Here is a 19143-nt window from a genome sequence, read left to right on the forward strand (position 1 = left end):
TCGAAGGACTTTGAGCTGAAAAATAGCGTGGCACGTATACGGACTTAAAAATGATACATGCGCCGGTGATTTTTATGAGAGGAATTGTGGCGATAAGACCAACTCGAACTAGATAATCAGCACATAAAACCCGGTTTAATGCTATCTTTAAGTCTCGATCGGTTATCCGAGCGGTAATGCCACGCTCCATTTCCGAAAGTTTCAACCCTTGTTATCGAAGCCCGTGGTGTATGTGCCCGTTACTACAATGTATTTGCTCTTCCTGAAAGGATACCCATAAATCTGAGAGAGGAAACTCGAAATGGATGGGGACGGCAAAAGGCAGCCGTAAGTAATATGAGAATAAACAACGGATCTGCACAACTCTAAATTGATATCATAATGGGAGTAAGAGTGGATAAATGAAATTTCGCGTTGGAACTTCCATGACAGATGGTTTCCCATCTCTCGGGAAGAAAATATCTTTTAAAATTGAATATCAGACTCAGGTCTCTCCCTCCTTGCTCTACTGCCGGTGTACTGCTTTACGACGGGGAAAATGCACTGGCCGTACAGAAGAATAAGAATTTCACGCGGAGCTTCTTCCGCCACCTTAAAAATATAAATTAAAGTGCTATTAGTCACGAAGCGAAATGATTCATAGCCGAAGCGAAGTTAGATTACAACGAACGTCTTCCGTCCGGGACGGGAAACAGGTATCACGGCGAGAGGGAGAGATCCGTTGCGACTGGCCGCGCTAAAAATCGTGCAGTCGCGCCGGGGAACTTTTACGCTTGAAGGCGAGCGCAAATTAGAATTTACAAATGCGCGGACTACTTGGAACACATGACTTCGTTCGCTTCTTCCGCGGAGGAATACGAGATAAGGGACGTTAAACGCGATGCTCAACGTTTATTTCAAATTACTGTCGCGCCTTACGAGTGCGAATCGTGCGACACGTCGAAATGCATACGCGCATCGGAATCCTCTGATCCACTTTCTTTCGCGAAGTATCGTAAACAGTATCCCGTATCGGGGATGTGCACCTTATATTCCGTATCGGAGCGTCGAATCTTCCGGGGAAAAATAGAGGAGAGAAAGGGAGAAAGGGCGAGGGATAAGAAGCGTTATCTGCTACCAACAAAGTTTCCACGCTTCCTGCGTATTTTTCTCTTTGGGCTTATATGACCCACCCATACCGTCGCCTCACGGCTGAATGTTTCGCGGAGATTACCTGTCAGAATACGCATTTCCCGCTAGCGAGTAAATTTCTCTTCCGGCCGAACGGCGAAAATGTTCCAATGTGGCGGGACGGTCCTTTCAGAAAGCGAGTGAGTATTATTCTTCGTCTTGGGCGAGCTTTTTTTCTCCTTTTAATTTGTCATAAGCGGGACACGGACGCATTATGAGGAATATCGAGTGTACGGCGAAGAGAAGCAGGCAAGTACGAATCTTTCTCGAAGACATTCTGTTCCGTCGTAATGTAGCAGTTTCTTGTTGCTCGCGTCACGTCGCTAACTCAACGGAGCTTGTTAGCGATGTGGCTTTACGCGTAACTGACGCACAGTTGATGCAGACAAAGTACCCGAGACATTACTCTCGGGACATCAGAAAAAAGCTCCCGTGACGAGGTACGTGTAATCATAATTTTCTAAAGAGATTTGTTTTACTGACAATTTATTTGTATCTAAAAAAGAGAGAGACAGAGAGAGAGAGAGAAAGACAAAGAGAGACAGACATAATCGAACAGATACAGGATAATTGCCAATCGTAAAGTGATGTTTATTGTGAGAATATCTTATTGTTTCTGCAAGGGGAAAAGAGATGGGGGGGAGTAGAGAGGAGGTACAGAGATAGAGAAACACAAAGCTCGAACTATAACGCTGTCTCTCTCACACTGAATCTTAACTTGTTTCTAAGTTCTCTCGAGAGTATCAGTCTCCCGCGGCAAGGTAAACCGTGAAACGGCGGAATTACGAGTTGTGTTGTGGTAATCTATGTATTCCTCTCCGACTACAGTTGCGATATTGCAACGTCAGAATGCCGTTGAATGTATCCCGGCAAACAAATGATTCTTCTTAATGCGCGCTATAATTTTATTCTCTATAAGCTCCTCTTCTCTCTACGGTGTCGCACGTACCTCCGCTCGGAGCCGATATGTACTGGCGAATCTGTTATGCTTGCAAATAATTGAAATAAGCGTATTTAACAGTAAACTTTACACTCGAAAAATATATGTGATTTATGAGTACACAAACAAATTTAGAAGCATTAGCAATTTTATCGTTTCATATGTACGCAACTAATATCTACATTTTTTTAAATACAGTACGACGTAATACCGTTTCTTATGTACGCTGAACTTAATTCCTATGCTAACAGATACTTTTGTCACTAAAAGACAATTAAAAGACAAGGTGTAGTAAAATTTGTCTTATCATCCATTTGTTTTCTGTTATCACGTTGGGAGCACTTTTAAAGCTGTGGGCCGATTTCAATACACGTGGTAGTAATGATGAGTTATCAGTTATTATGATTCGATTTTGGTATACACGGTGTTGACATGAATGTTTAGTCGTTATGCTTAAAATGTTATAAATTAGAGTACCGAAAATGTTATAGCTAAATCAAAACAGATAACAATATTTCGTTAGAATTGATCTAACAATTCATATCTATATATAAATTGTTTCAATAAAATACATCGTACCATTCAATTAGAAACGCGAAATCTTCAAAAAATTGACCTTACATTTGTTTTATAATAAGTTATAATTTTTTATTGTGTTTAGTTTTATTCTATAATATCTTGTTTATTACTCTTCAATTTTTAGTTTTGAAATAACCTTATCTATTTTGTATTACGGTACATTTTATACTTTAAATATATTCGCTTTCATAATTAATAACTTTCTAACTCAAAAAACCATAAATTAAATAATTATAACACATTTATCAAGCTTTATATAGTATACCGTTTTCGGTACGCACAGCGTAAATTGAAAGTTAAAAACGGCTTAACACTGAACGTGTTAATGAAGTATGTGTAAGCATTTTATAATAATTAGATGTCTACATGTTTCAGCTTTTAACTATCTAGCAAATTTGAAACGAAGTGTTACATAATTTTTAAAAAGTTTTGAAACGTGCTAAGTACGAAAGAAACAAACGATGAGTGTGAAGCATTTAATGACAAATAATAATTTTTTTTATTAGGATTTATTTTAAAAAGTTCTTCTATTTTGAAATTATAATTGCAAGTTGCTATTATAATTTCAATTGCATGTGAGAGTTATCTTCCATTAAACTTGTTTTGTTGATCTGGTCGTTCGTACATAAATGACGCGAACTAAACAAGTGCAAAATTCTACACCAAAGCTGAGCGCTATACGGATCCACGGGATAACACTCAAAATATGTTATGCATATATTACTTAATTAAATGTATTAATTGATAAAGCGGCTATACACAGATAATGCATAAATAAACATTTGATGAGCTAAATAATCTATTTATGTACGTGATTGATTTGCAGCATTCCGGACTGCGAACATAGTTTTGTTGACATAGCTGTGATTGGAATATAATTTTCGTTCGCTCTCGTATCTTCTAAGTATTTGCAATTGTTTCGAAACCGAAATGTTTCAGTACTATTTACGAGTAAAATTTGTTAGGGTAATCCTTACAAAACGTTGTTACTCGTTTTGTTTAAGTTCTAACATTTTTGGTTTCCAAATTTCTGATATTGTTTTTATAGAAAAGGATGCAACGTCGTCTTGGTGCCGGTTTATTTGGGAATCGGACGGTAACAATTGAAAATTACCGTGTATACCGAAATCGGTCTATAGCATTGAAAGTGCTGCAAACATAATAACAGAATACGAGTGGGTGATAAAACAAGCTATTTTATTGTATTTTGTCTTTTAAAAAAATATCAGTTTTTGACAAAAATATAAATTGGTGTAAAAGTCGAATTCAGTGTGTGTGTTGAAAACGATACACATGGCAAGAAATGTGTTAAACGTACATTAAATATTAAAAATGCAAACACTTAGCCGTATCATGTGCGATCACTTCGCGTCAGAATTTCATTCGGGAAATTTAGAAACGGAGTGGCTCATTACATTAAACGAAGCTGCTGCCCATTAGCTCGCGGTACAGTTCGCGGTTACTTCGACGAGGAGCGCGTCTGAGAACTCTTGAAATCGACAAACATATCTATAGTAAGAACGCGTTGAAAACTTACGCGAAAAATCGTAGAACTTACTGATGCCTGCTAGCGTCCGTAGAACTAAATTGCAAGGTTATTCTATCGAAATTAACAATACGTGAACTACCCTAAATTACAGAGAAACTTGCGAAAGGTTTTAAACGTGCGGTAAAATGTATTTTAAAAAAACGTGTTTTTATCTTCACAAACGTGTTTTTTTACTTTCAGCTACTCTATGGCATATTCGAGAAACATTAAAATAAACGCGTTTATAGACAGATAAAATATTAAATTCTTATCAAAATTTTGTCAGTTTTTTATAGGTGTTTCTTTGCAGTTGATTTTCTACTAGTCTTTAGTGGTCTTTGGTCTGAAATATGTGATTAAAAAACTGACAGAACTTTTGTAACAACCTAATATTATTGTCTTTATAGTATAACATATATATATACGTATGTACATATATACGGTGTCTGAAACCTTTCTTAGAATTACATCCGCGATGTGCAGTTAGAACTGACGAAATTGAATAGAAAAGAAATATATTATTTTACAAAATTCGCAATGCGAAGGTAGATCGGAAAGTTTCTAGAACAAGAAAGAAAACACCATTTTTTGGGCAAAATTATATTTAATTTTCAACATAGTGTTACGTCCTGGGTGTCTCGGAAACTACGAATTTCTCTTTTTAATTTTATGATTGGGAAACAGACGGACTTCGGGCAAGCGCTACTGTAACAAAGATAAGATTACATTGGCCGCCGATAAACGTGCCGTATGGTTCCCAATGCGTTTATCATTCATTCCGCCTTCATGTAAGATATGTAGTTTATTTACATCCTGGATACCCCGGGGACGACAGATTCCTTTTTTTTATATAACTAAGTTATTTTACCGCCTCTACGTTAGGCACGTATGTGTCCATACTGGGTACCTAGATAGCAACGAATTCCTTCTCTTATGATTGTAAAACAAACAAATTTGATCAAGCGGTTTATGAAAAGATACGAGTACACGCCGCCCATATATGTCATAAGGCTCCCGATGGGGCTGCGATCTATCCACCCTTGTATACAGTCGGTAGAACAAAGGTCCTTCTATGCGATTAGGTTCTTAAAATTATTTATATCAATACTAGGAATTTTCCAGAGTAACCGTCTTCCACGCAACCTCCTCTCATTGATGGACGTAATCCCCTGAAATCCTTCCTATATAAGCCTTACCCTTTTTGCCGCGAGCGCAGTTACAATAGTAGTTTTTTTTGCAGTCAGTCAGTCAGTAGTCATAGTCGCAGTTAGAATTACAGTTCCAGTTGCTGTTCAGTACAGTACAGCCCAGCCTAGTTCAGTTCAGTTTAGTTGAAGCGCAGTCCAATCTAGTTCAAGTCCAGTACAGTTCAGTCCAGTCCAGTTCAAGTTATAGTTACAATTAGAGTTACAGTCGCAGTCACAGTTGCAGTTCTTAGTGTCAGTTCTTAGTTAGTCAGTCTTAGTTCAGTCTTCAGCAGTCCACAGCCATAGTCTAGTCCAGCCTTCGTCTTCGTCTTCATTCGTCCTCGTCAGTCTATTGATTCATCTAAATCGTAAGTCTCGATTTCATATTTAAACATGACTTTTAATCATTTCAATCCAATCTTCAATCCCATCTCACTCCTCAAACCACACACATACACTGCGCGTAATTATTATCTTCCTTGCATTATATAATGATGTTTTCCTCGCCATACCGACACGTTAACATTCTTGTTACGCTAAATCCGATCGTATTATATTAAGTTACACGAATTACATTTTTCTTAATCTAATTTTAATCTTCATCTCGTATCTGCATTATTTCAATAATGCTGATTTATAAAAGTTGTTTAATGTTAACCCACATATCTCATTGTTTAACTTTAGATAACCTTTTCATCTTTTAAATGTTGTATCTTTTACAATGTTACAAATTTCTGTTACAAATTTCTCATCAATTTACCACTATTATTAATCCATCCGAGAACCAAATTATGTTATTAATAAACTGTTTTATTCAAAATATCCTAAATTTAATCAAGTCGTTAAAACTATTTATTCATTTCCTTTCAATCACTCAAATCTAAATTCCCCTCTCAACACGCTCATGTGGTCCTATCCCAGGTAAAGAGATTAAGTTCTTTGATCTAAGTAAAGGACCACCTGCGTTCTGTGATCGGAGTAAACGACCGTGGCCGGTCATATATGACCAACGCGGCAGTCAAAGTGTTAATGAAGAACTAATTAATCTGTATGAATTAATTTACGCACGTGAAGCGGTAGGCTGGAGAAAAATGGCTTACTTGCGAAGATGTCCCAGCAACGATAAACATCAACTAATTTCTAGAGGCGGAGTAATACAACCAGCAGCGAGCGGCATGTGACACAGAGCCGCGCTCCGAAAAGAAACACGCTTTTCGCTATCAGTTGATGCCCATCGTTGCTAGGAAATGTTTAGAAGTCATTTTTCTTTATACAGAATACGGCCTATTGTTTCTCGTGCGTTTAACAATTCAGGCAGATTAATTAATTCCTCATTAACTATTTCAAACTTTGCACAATAATACATGACTTTTCTATTCAGTTTCATCTGTTCTACCTGAATACCACGGATATCAAAAAAATTTCAGACACCCTGTATGTGCATAAGGTCAAAGATGGCTATATCAAATACAATTGTCATAAATTGCTTATAATGACAACGTTGCGTTATCAAATTGACTTTGCCGAACCTCACAAAATTATGAACAATATAGATATACCTATCTACATTTTGTTCTCATGTTAAGTAGCGAATACTTAACTACTTAATTGTATTACTTATACACGCACATGAAATGTATTTAAGGCTTCTAGAGTAATCAGTTAGAAACTCCTTATTGACAATAGCGGCACAGTTCAAAACGATAAAAAGAATAATAACCCAATAAAATACGCTTAGCAAACGCTATAAATGCTTCGAGACGTTTCTCTTTCTTCACTTATTTTGCGGGTCCGAATAAAGGAAGAAGAAAAGGAGAAACGCTTCGAAACATTTACAATGCTTGCTGGGCCGCATTTATATATGTGAAGAGTGACGTATTGACAACGAAATTTTGTGTTGTGCCATTTCTTTATTATTTGCTTAATTGTGTAGGTATGACTTGTGACATATTCGTTAAACTCGTGAAAATGGACGAAAATCAAGATTAGCCTGGAATTTATACGTAGGAGTATATTTTCCACTCTTTTCAACAGTTACGAAACTGTGTGTTTTCTTATATGAATAGGATTATTAAGGTTTTATTTCACATGCCTTTTATGACTATTTATTGACTGTTAGGAAGGAGAATGACAGTTTTCAACCATTTTCACAAACGTCTTCAAGTGATCCCAAGTGTTGTTTTATATCTCTCAACAAATTGTGTCTCGCCTATGACGTCACAAATCCAATATCGCGGCGATTACTGGAGAGCTTTAAATAACACGTAGCACTTGCACGTATAGAAGGCGGCAATAATCAAAACACAGTTATCTCTAACTATATATAGATCAGAAATATTAACAGATTTATTTTCATTCAGTCGCAGTTATTAGCAGTCACTCGTCTGCAGGATGGCAACCTCGTCATTTGCCAGAACCGTTGTTATCCTAATCATCAGTGGTGTTCTAGCGATTGCATCCAGTTCCGATACTCAAGGCTCTACCACAAACGATGTGCAACGTGTTCCCCAAAACTTTTTATTAGGCGCATCTGCGTCCTCTTATCAAATAGAAGGCGCTTGGAACGAAGATGGTATGTAAATTATGTATTACTGTAATATCGGAAATAAGTAACTAAACTTTAGGAGTTTATATATTCCATTCATATTAAGGGGATCCCGAATTTGTGTACGAGCGCGGTAAACGTCTTTCTAAGATAATTTCGTTTTGGCTGCATAAATTTCCAAATTCAAAAGTGCAAAAAAATTTAACAAACTATACCAACTCACCCAAATATGCACTTCGTACATAAGTTAATATCCATCTTTGCTAGGAAATGTTCACAAATAAGCCATTTTTCTTTATATAGAATCCGGCCTATTGCTTCTTGTGCATTTATCAGCTCATGCACATTAATTAATTCATCATTAACTATTTCAAATTTTGCAAAAATAGCACGTCACTTTCCTATTCAGTTTTGTCCGTTCTACCTGCACACCACGGACACTAAAAAAGCAACTTTGTACGTACAAGATAATATCAAAGTATACTTCGGAAAACATGAAAGAATAATACTGACTCGTCAAAAAGAAGTTTCGGAATGTAATATAAAAGTTATCCTAGAATACAATCTATCGCATCTATCACACAAGAGTGTATCGGCAATATCTTTGAAACTTGATGTTGAACTAATGAAAGCGAGACCACGATAATCTAAATGTATACAGTCCTTTCGAATACGCGTTAGCTCAGTCTTTTTTAGATACGTTTGCATCATTAAAGAGAGAACTGAGCTTCAGAGATGAGTGCTGCATATACAAACAGTTGAGGCAATTTTCCTGTGTCACCCAAAAGGGTGAAAAATGAGTTTTGCAAGTGCTGCTAAATACTTGCATAAGTCGTCACAGTTCGTTAGGAAGTGGATAAAACGATATAAAGAAATAAAAAGTATCGATGACTTTCCAGATCGCGGCTCGAAGCGAAAGACTACCAATAAAAAAGATAAAGCGGTTCTTCGACTTTTTGAGAAGAACCCGAATCTTTCTTTACGAAAAGGAGTTTTGACAAAAAAGGGTGCAAACATTAATATAATAACACTGAAACGTCGTTTGAAAGAGCATAATGTCAAATGACGTAGTACAATATCCAAACTGTTACTATCAAAAATCGCCTGGCGTTATAGTGTTCAATGATGAATCTTCCTTTTGGGCCTGGTGTTCTATTAGACATGCTTGATCTAGCCGTGGATAACCAGTAATAGAAAAGAGTGTAAAACACCCGACAAAAATGCATGTTTTAACAGGGTTGTTTTAACGTTTCATCTTCACGTATGTTATCAAGTGCTTAGCTCTGAATAACAAACAAAAAGTTTTAGCTGTCGGTCTTTGTTCATTAAAAAATTATTAACGAAAACGTTTACAAATTTTCCTAGCTCCGTTACGCTCTCCCGACCGGGGCTCCATCCCGGGAGCTTCATCCCCGAGAACAAAAGACTTAGCTCCTTTAAATTCTTGATTATCAATCAGGCAAAGTTTTTGGATAGGAGAGTCTGGGAGGTATAGGCCCATAGTTATGGCACTGGGGGGTAATTCCACGTTGCCATTTCATATTACGTTAAATTTACATGCACATCACTTTCAATCGTAATATGTTGTTACGTATTATATAACCATGTAATGATGTTGCCATTCTACTAAACGCCCGTTTCGAAATAGCTAGTATAATTGTCAAACTGCTTTCGTTAATAAACAGTGCGACGGCTAAAACCTCATGAAAATTATTCAGGCATGACCTTAACAATATATGTACATAATGTCGCAAAACTATTTTTTCACAAACTTTATTTAGACAATTTTTTTTGTAAATAACTTTTTGAAAAACAAAGTCCAACGGCTAAAACGTTAATTGTTATTTAGAACTACGTAATTGATAACATATGTGAAGGTAAAAATCATCAGCGAGGTAACTTCTAATATAAATAATCATCAATATTTTTTGTTACATTTGAGGAAGAAGTCATGGTACAACTACACAAAGCAATAATATAGTTATTCTATTTGTGGATAGATAGTGTTGTGGCGATACTGTGAAACAAGCGGTATTGAAAACGTCTTGCCTGTCCTGTCGTATTGGGTAGCTCCTTGGGAGGGGAGAGGAGGGGCACAAAATAAGTATGCACCACCACTGAACTCTATACTACGTAGGTCGCGTGATAAGGCCTTAGAAAAAATATGAAAATATAATTTTTTTGGAGCGGAATAATTTTTATTTTTCAATATAATCTCCCTCAAACTAAATGTACTTGGTCCAATGATTCTCAAGTTTTTTCATGCTTTTCATACAATATGATTTATCTTTCTCCTCAAAGTAGTTGTTTACAACATGAATTACTTCAATATTTGAGCCAAATCTCTTTTTACCCAACCATTTTTTCAAGTCTGCAAATAGGAAAATCAGAGGGAGTTAAATCTGGAGAATACAGATCAATTTGAAGCATAATTTATGCAATTTTAATTATTGAAACTGCAGACGTGTGAGCTGGTACGTTGTCCTGTTAAAAAAACACTTTGCCATATGACAACGTCTCTTCTTGATCGCATCATTAAATTGGTCCAATAATAATGCATAATACTCCCTTGTGACTTTTTTTCTATTTTCCAATCGATAAACAAGCACGTCATTATTATATTAATTATGTCATTCCTTAGCAGCCTGACAAGTAAAAAATATACGGTTAACGGTTAAAATGGAACGATATACTCTTCAGTATTATATAGAAATTGTAAAAGCCCACTACAAAAGTTGTGAAAATTTCACGAAAATAGTTCGTAAAGTTTGTACTGCTTTTGGTCGTAATGAAACATCTTTTCGTCCAGCAATTATTAACCTAATCAGGAAATTTAAGCGTTTGCATCAAGTTAGTGATGTAAAGATCCCAACTCGCGCTCGGCTAGCCGAATCAACCAAAAACATTACTATTGTGGCTAAAAGTGTCACAGAAAACTTAGGTTTATCCATTCCAAGACGTCCGCAGCAATTGGGTATATCGCAAAGCAGCCTGCACCATATTTTACATAAAGATCTTGGCCTGCATGCTTACAAAGTCCAACTGATACAAGAATTAAAACCGACAAACAATGCACAACACCGTATGTTCGTTGATTGTTCCCTGGATGCATAATTTCTCGACGCGGAAATTTTAATTTCGTGCGATTTAATATCGCTAGACTATTTTCTTTAGGGCTATGTGAAAGATAAAGTCTACGCTAATGCTCCGATTCAAAGGCTCAAGGACAATATCAAAGATGTTATTCACGAAATCGAGCCGCAATTATGCGAATATTGCGATGCAAGATTTCTTAAAAAAAGTGACCATTTGTAAAAAAAAAGCCAAGACAGCCATTCTTCAGATATCATGTTTTACACTTAATCGTACAGTCTGTATTTCATATTGGAATAAAAATATCACCACTTTTTAAAGAAAAACTTATTTTTCTAATAATTTAATAATGAAACTTCTTATTGAAAAACCCGTTTAATATAATTAAATCTATTATAATTTTATTTCTATTATATGATTAATCTATTATAATTTTAATAATATATAAATGTATATTGTTAGCTTATAAAGATATGTGTAAAGAGCTGTTTCGATATGAAATTTCAGATATTAGGAAGCGTCTCACAGATTTCGTAACGTCAACTGTCCTGAGGCTGAGCGTCGCGATTATCAGTTGCGCGGCCCGCAGAGCGAGCTGCTAGAGAGACAAGAGGAAGTAAGGGGCCCTCGAAAATTGTCTCGTTTATACAAATAATTCCGAGCTTTAGTTTGGAACAACCTCATGATGCACTTATTATCGCACAACATCATGGCTCGTCTTTTTTCGCGTTCCAGAAGATTATCGACATTGACTAAATTTATATCGCATCGCTTTTTTTAACGAATGCTTTTAATGGTACAATATAGTTAAAGTTTTTTTATATGAAATCTGTAGGCCTTTCGGATGCGAAAATACTGCTTCAAAACGTTTCCAACATATACCTCATTCATTTCGTCCGGTTTGCGTCGAATATAAAACGTTACTAGAACACATCTACTGTATGATGAAATGAACGACGCGTTCCTTCTCTACTCACTCCTCACTCTACGACTCGCCACATTCTACCTGTTAGGATCCAGCCACATATTGCACACAGTATTATATAATATGATGTATAATAAGAGCCACTTTTGTGGACTGACTGTACTACGTGTAGTAGTGGTATCACCGCGTCCCACGATCTAACATCTCTACATATGCCACGTTTGCTGCACATGATAACGTCAGTAATCAGTCAGTAATTAACACAGGCATCATGTGCAATATACTTACCTACACATTATATTTACTTTTTATACTTTATATATTACCGACGCTTTCGGAGTTCGGCTACACCATTCTAGGATCCCCTTAAGGATAAGAAAAGTCTAACATAGACAAGATACGTTGAATGAAAACGACGTTTATCTCGTGATTAATTTCACTGTTACGACGTGTTTAAATTTATAAAGGTAAAGGTCTGAATGTCTGTGACCAGTGGACACATCAGTATCGAGATAAAATATACAATCATTCCAATGGCGATGTGGCTTGCGACTTTTACCACAAATATAAAGAAGACGTACAAACGTTAAAAAATATTGGAGTACGTTCCAGATAGATACATTTCGAAACTGAGAATGCAGTTATAACGATATATAACATATCTAATATCGAAATATTGTACTATTTCAGGTCGATTTTTTCCGATTTTCTCTTAGTTGGTCGCGAATCTTACCGAATGGTTATTCCAACGTGATTAATCACGATGGACTCAAGTTTTACAAAGATCTTATTGACGAATTGATTGCAAATGACATTGAGCCGTTTGTCACTCTATATCACTGGGATCACCCGAATGTTTTCGAAGATATGGGCGGATGGACCAATGAATTGATGGTCGAGTGGATATCCGAATACGCAAGAGTCGTCTTCAAGGAGCTTGGCCCCAAAGTTAAATATTTTACGCCCATCAATGAACCTACAATTTTATGCAATTTAGGGTACGGGTCAGATCTACTATCGCCAGGTATTTATCGTTTCCTTTAAATGTTTGTAAAAGTTCATATAATATTAAAGAAATTTTCATTTATTAATAATAATAAGATGACATAATATTCCAATGAAAGTATTGGCCGTTGTTATCGACCGCCATTGTTATCGATCGCCGTTGTTATCGACCGCCGTTGTTATTAACTTTTTACCATCTTTCAGGCAATAGTTTAATCCCACACCAATAAAATGACTCATCTTTTAAAACTCAATCATCGAACCCATTCATTGAGCCATTTTCACACTTCCTCAGCATTTTGAAATCTTATATCAGATAGACCGTACAACATAGATTTGAATGGATGAAAATCAGATGGGGTGATGTCTAGAAAGTACGCTAAGTGCTACAGAACTTCCCAATCTCACTCGATCAACGTCTCTTTAGTCGTAACAGCAGTACACGGCTTGACATTGTCGTGAAGCAGAATGACTTTGTGACGATTCACGGCTATTTGAAGGCATTTTTCCTTCTTGGCTTGGCTCAATCGCCATTATTATTGACTATAGCGATCTTCTGTGACTGTCTCCTGCAGTGATGATAACTCATAATAAAGCAGTCCTTCTTAATCCCATCAGATACACAAGTGAATCACCCCTATTAACCTGGATCCCCCATCATCGCAAATTGAGTTCGCATTAATAAAAAAATTTAGTGCTATCTGTGCCAATCTGCTTATGTGCCAATTAGTTGCCCTAATCGTGATTTTATTGCTCCAACCGTTTAGCAGGAAATAGTTTAAAATGGGGCCAGGTAGACATTAAGCTGGACCCCCCATAACGAAAAAATTATTTAGGATGGTCGTACGAAACAATTATATGGGAATTTGTTGTTATTTTATCGCTCTTTTATTGTTCAGCAACAAAATCAAGCATTATTATATTTGTAAAATATACGCTTCAACGAATAATTTGATACCAAATAGTCAATAACCCACCAGTCGATAACAACGAATTGTTTTAAGGCATGTCGAGATTGGATGGGTTTTGCCTGAGATGCTCCACTTGTTAAATAATTATATTTCTTTAACAATGTTGCTTTCCGTAATTTTTTTACTCGCTATCATAGAGCAACAAGGTAGCAACAAATTCTCATATAATTGTTTTTTTTATATGACCATCCTACAATTCTTCGTTATGGGGAGTTCAGCTTAATGTCTACCTGACTCCATTCATTTTAAACGCTATTTCCTGCTAAACGGCTGAAGCAACAAAATCGCGATTAGAGCAACTAATTGACACATAAATAACACAAAATTTTTTTGTTAGTGCAAACTTGATTTGTGATGGTGAGGGGTCCACGTTAATAGGGGTAAGAGAATCTTATGGCTGTGGATGTTGCGTTTTGTTGTGGATGTCGATGGTTGGCCGGGGACAATCCATGACTTTTTATGTTTAGAATTGTCAAAATAAATCCATTTTTCATCACCCGTAACTATTCGCCACAATAAATTTTTTTCGTGCCTGGCAATCAATGAGAGGAAAACAGTAAGCCGGTTTACAATCGCGTGTACAGAAAGTTCATGGAGAAATCTTCCTTTCTTCTGGATAATTGATTTCAAACCGCAAGATACTGTTGATTCATCAACTCCAAGCTTCCCTGTAAACTCTTTTAATATTTGGACTGAATTTCCGTCGACTTCAGTGCTTTCAATTAGTTGTTCTCCATTTCGTTTGGACAATCAAAAAGTTGCTTGTTATTGACGTCGTAATAACCATTTCTAAACCTTTTAAACATTTCTCACAGATAGCAGCGGACATAATATTTTCTCCATAAATCTCACAGAATGTCTTTTCGTTGTAGCAGCAATTTTACCTCGATTAAAGTGATAAGGCATGCAATGGCGAAGATGATTTTTATTTGGTTTTATCTTCAATCGCGTTATATAATGTGACGTTTTGTTCGAAACTATGATCTGTCAACCATCAATTCTGATCCATTATGACTAACATTTAAAAACTAAAACATTTACTTAAAGGAAAGCAATTACTGAGTCACTGCCGTAGCTACCTATTTATGACTCTACGAACATTTGCAAACATATAATATTTATCGATTGTTTATGAGTGGCTACATCTTCGATAAAAATCACCGAATCGTTTCTAATCTGGTAAATGGATTTTTAAAAAATTCTTTTAGGAAAGAAATTAAATGGTACCGGGCCGTTACAATGCATACACAACACTTTAAAGGCGCATGCTAGGATTTATCATATCTACGATAAAGAATTTCGTAAGGAACAGAATGGTCAAATAGGCCCAAACATTCCTTGCAATGGACTGTTCGCCAAAACTACCGAAGACGTCGCAGCGGTAGACACCTACTTCCAATTTAGCTGCGGCATAATAGCGGCTCCTATTTTTTCCAAGACTGGCGACTATCCGGAGATAGTGAAAAATCATATGGCCGAAAATAGTAGGCTAGAAGGATTTTCGAAATCGATTCTGCCGGAGTTTTCGCCAGAATGGGTGCAGTATATCAAGTAAGTGAGTGCGTCTTGTTGCGAATATCGATATCGGTAAACGGCATAAGCATACGCATAAGCATATTCGATTGTGACATTCCCGAACATACGCACGTCACAAGTTTCTTCTGCTTGCATCTTTATCGCCGAAACAATTAATGATCAGACATTAGTCACAAATTTTGCAACAATAAATTAGAAAATTTCTTATAGGTACGATAAAAGCAATTCATTAATCAATCCATTAATAGGCCTCTGTTCTCTATAAATGCATTATAACACCATATATTATGTTATATTTACGTTGTTAAGTGCAAAATTTTAACGTAGATGTTATATAAATAATGCTCGTCTAGATGATTATTCCTTGAATAGCGTTATTTATTTATTTATTTATTCATTTATATACGAGTAATATCTCTTTAATACAATAAGTTCGACAAATAAAGTAATAAAGGAAAAAGGAGAAAAATAAACAAATAATAAGAGAAAAAATGAAGTACTACCTATAAAATATTAAATAAAAATGCTAGTATAGAACAATACAATTATAGTGATACACATATTATATGCACGACTGTTTGCTGCGATCCGGATAAAGAAATCCGAATCGTCGGTGCAATTATAATTGTTCGAAAAATTTTCGCGAGAGCAATCACGTTAATTATTTAGGCGTTGAATGCGGGGTTTCTGCATCCACCAAGGTCGAAGTGATCTACAAAGTTTTCAAATACTTCGGATCCGGTACGTCGCTATCCATGGTGAAAGTTTTGTCTTCGACAGGACCGATAACTCGCGTTTCGTAAGCCGATGATAGAAGGGTTCGAATAGACACGTTAAGCTACGAGTGAATAAACACTTCTTAGACCTTCAACAATAAACAAAAACTTGAGTTTATTCGTTAGGTATTTTTTCTTTTGCACGAGGAAAGTTCGCTGTTGCAACGGCGTTCGCCTTCGATAGCAGAATTTCAGTCAACCTTTCCGCGATGATTTTTCGGTGACCGTTAATCGTGCATGTTTCACGTCGCGTTGCCGGCAAGCCTCGAATCGGGAGGACGGCACGATTATACAGTATCTTTTACAAGAACGTGGCGCCTCCATATCTGTAAGAAAAATCATCATTCAAAAAAATCGTTATGGTCAAAAAGTATTCTTTGTGCAATATTACGTAATTGTGTACAGAAAGTTCTCCATTGTTATCAAGTATTGTTTGACACCGTTTGAACATGTTCCCGACTAATTTTTCAGCTTTACATTGGAAATGGCCGCCAAATTTCTCGAAAACGTAATGCTAATTGTTTGGCAGCAAACACACGTTTTCTCTGAAGCTTCTTTTTCATAAAAGCCCGAATCTTCTCAATCGGATTCGCATCCAATGATTATACAGGCCGGTCCAAGGCTTTTGAACCATTTTCCTCTTTCCACGCTGTGCACAAACGATTTCGATGTTTCGAGTCGTTGTCTTTCTGAAATATCCAATTGGTTGTTTCAGCTCCAAATCACTTCTTGGCAGACTTCACTGATATAATGTTATTACGTTTTGTGCATTGAGATTTTCTCTGAAGAGAACTAAAATTTTAAAACCTCGAATATTAACCCTTTTCCTCCCACATAAAACAAATTTTTTTTAAACTTTCAACCTTATATCTTTTAACGAAAAAATCATATGAAAATTTATCAAACATCATTTCTTATAGATTTTGACCTCCTCTTTCAAATGCCGTTGAGTAATTTCACCCAAATCGTAAGCCGGAAAAGTTATAGGCCATTTTTCCGAAAAATTCACAAATTTTTCACGGTTTTTTTTTATATTTATTTTGAATTGGAAAAAATTTGCACACGCCATCGCAATCACTATAAGCGGTGTTATAGATGTCTGCTCTTTCAAACCCCGTTGGATATTTTTTGAAATTCAAAATGGCGGACACAAAATGGCGTTTGAAAGGGAAAATTTTTTGTTTCAACTTTGCGAATTTTTTTCTCAAAAACTATTAAGTTTGGTGAGAAATTCCTAAGAACAAAAATGTCTTAAAATCAGTCAAAAAATACCCTCAAATTTTTCTAGAACGGTTTTACAACATTTTTGAAAAATTTTATTCTTTCCCTCTCCAGAAGAACTAAAAATTATCTTTAAAAATTCTGAAAAAATTTGAGAGTATTCTTCGAATGATTCTAAGATATTTTTTTCCTCAGAAAATTTTTACTAAACCCTATAGTTTATGAGAAATCGTCCGGATTCTATCGGAGTTTAGTTTGGTATTAGGAGAACAGGATCGGCGAGGCGGTTAAGGCGTTAAGGAGGTTAAGGAGGTTAAGTCATGCAAGCTCCTCGCTCGTCATATTCTCCTGATACGATTCTGTGAAAATTACGCAGCGTCCGGATTCTATCGGAGTTTAGTTTGGTATTAGGAGAACAGGATCGGCGAGGAGGTGAAGGCTTTGAGTCATGCAAGCTCCTCGCTCGTCATACTCTCCTGATACGATTCTGTGAAAATTACGGAGCATCCGGAATCTATCGGAGTTTAGTTTGGTGTTAGGAGAAGCCTTCTCGCTGATCACGTTCTCCTAATACCAAATTAAACTCCGATAGATTCCGGATGTTGCGTAATTTTCAAAGAATCGTATCAGGAGAATATAACGAGCGAGGAGCTTTTATGACTTAACTCCTAAACCTTCTCGCTGACCACGTTCTCCTAACACCAAACTAAACTCCGATAGAATCCGGACGCTGCGTAATTTTCACAGAATCGTATCAGGAGTATATGACGAGCGAGGAGCTTGCATGACTTAACCTCCTTAACCTCCTTAACGCCTTAACCGCCTCGCCGATCCTGTTCTCCTAATACCAAACTAAACTCCGATAGAATCCGGACGATTTCTCATAAACTATAGGGTTTAGTAAAAATTTTCTGAGGAAAAAAATATCTTAGAATCATTCGAAGAATACTCTCAAATTTTTTCAGAATTTTTAAAGATAATTTTTAGTTCTGAAGAGGCAAAGAATAAAATTTTTCAAAAACGTTGTAAAACTGTTCTGAAAAAATTTGAGGGTATTTTTTGACTGATTTTAAGACATTTTTGTTCTTAGGAATTTCTCACCAAACTTAATAGTTTTTGAGAAAAAAATTCGCAAAGTTGAAACAAAAAATTTTCCCTTTCGGACGCCATTTTGTGTCCGCCATTTTGAATTTCGAAAAATATCCAACGGGGTTTGAAAGAGCAGACATCTATAACACCGTTTATAGTGATTGCGATGGCGTGTGCAAATTTTTTCCAATTCAAAATAAACATTTAAAAAAAAAACCGTGAAAAATTTGTGAATTTTTCGGAAAAACGGCCTATAACTTTTCCGGCTTACGATTTGGGTAAAATTTCTCAACGGCATTCGAAAGAGGAGGTCAAAATCTATAAGAAATGATGTTTGATAAATTTTCATATGATTTTTTCGTTAAAAGATATAAGGTTGAAAGTTTAAAAAAAATTTGTGTTATGTGGGAAAAAAAGGGTTAAAGCAACTCCAAACCCAAAGGAATTTTTGTTGGGTGTTTAAGTGCGCGTCAGCAATCGGCGATCATGTATAGATCAGGCACGCTTTAGACGTACCTATGCTTAAAAAGAAACCTCATCAGAAAATATAACTTCACTCCAATCGCGGTCGATATTTG

The 19143-nt window shown here is 36.2% G+C and overlaps 1 protein-coding gene across 2 annotated transcripts in view; it reads left to right on the top strand.

Annotated features, from left to right (window-relative positions):
* LOC106748414 (myrosinase 1-like) overlaps positions 1-19143 on the top strand; it is a 76853-nt gene that overhangs the window by 53751 nt on the left and 3959 nt on the right. The window contains exons 1-5 of one of the 2 annotated variants that reach the window (XM_014626890.1): positions 149-327; positions 7765-7976; positions 12435-12568; positions 12658-12991; positions 15152-15494. In XM_014626890.1, the coding sequence (XP_014482376.1) occupies positions 7796-7976; positions 12435-12568; positions 12658-12991; positions 15152-15494 (992 nt within the window). In that variant the 5' untranslated portion in view covers positions 149-327; positions 7765-7795. Of the gene's footprint in view, positions 1-148; positions 328-7764; positions 7977-12434; positions 12569-12657; positions 12992-15151; positions 15495-19143 lie in introns of those variants that run through there. The other variant, XM_014626899.1, reaches the window with a different exon arrangement.

The sequence above is a fragment of the Dinoponera quadriceps genome, unplaced genomic scaffold (assembly GCF_001313825.1).
Source record: "Dinoponera quadriceps isolate SergipeBrazil2010 unplaced genomic scaffold, ASM131382v1 scaffold321, whole genome shotgun sequence".
NCBI lineage: Eukaryota > Metazoa > Arthropoda > Insecta > Hymenoptera > Formicidae > Dinoponera > Dinoponera quadriceps.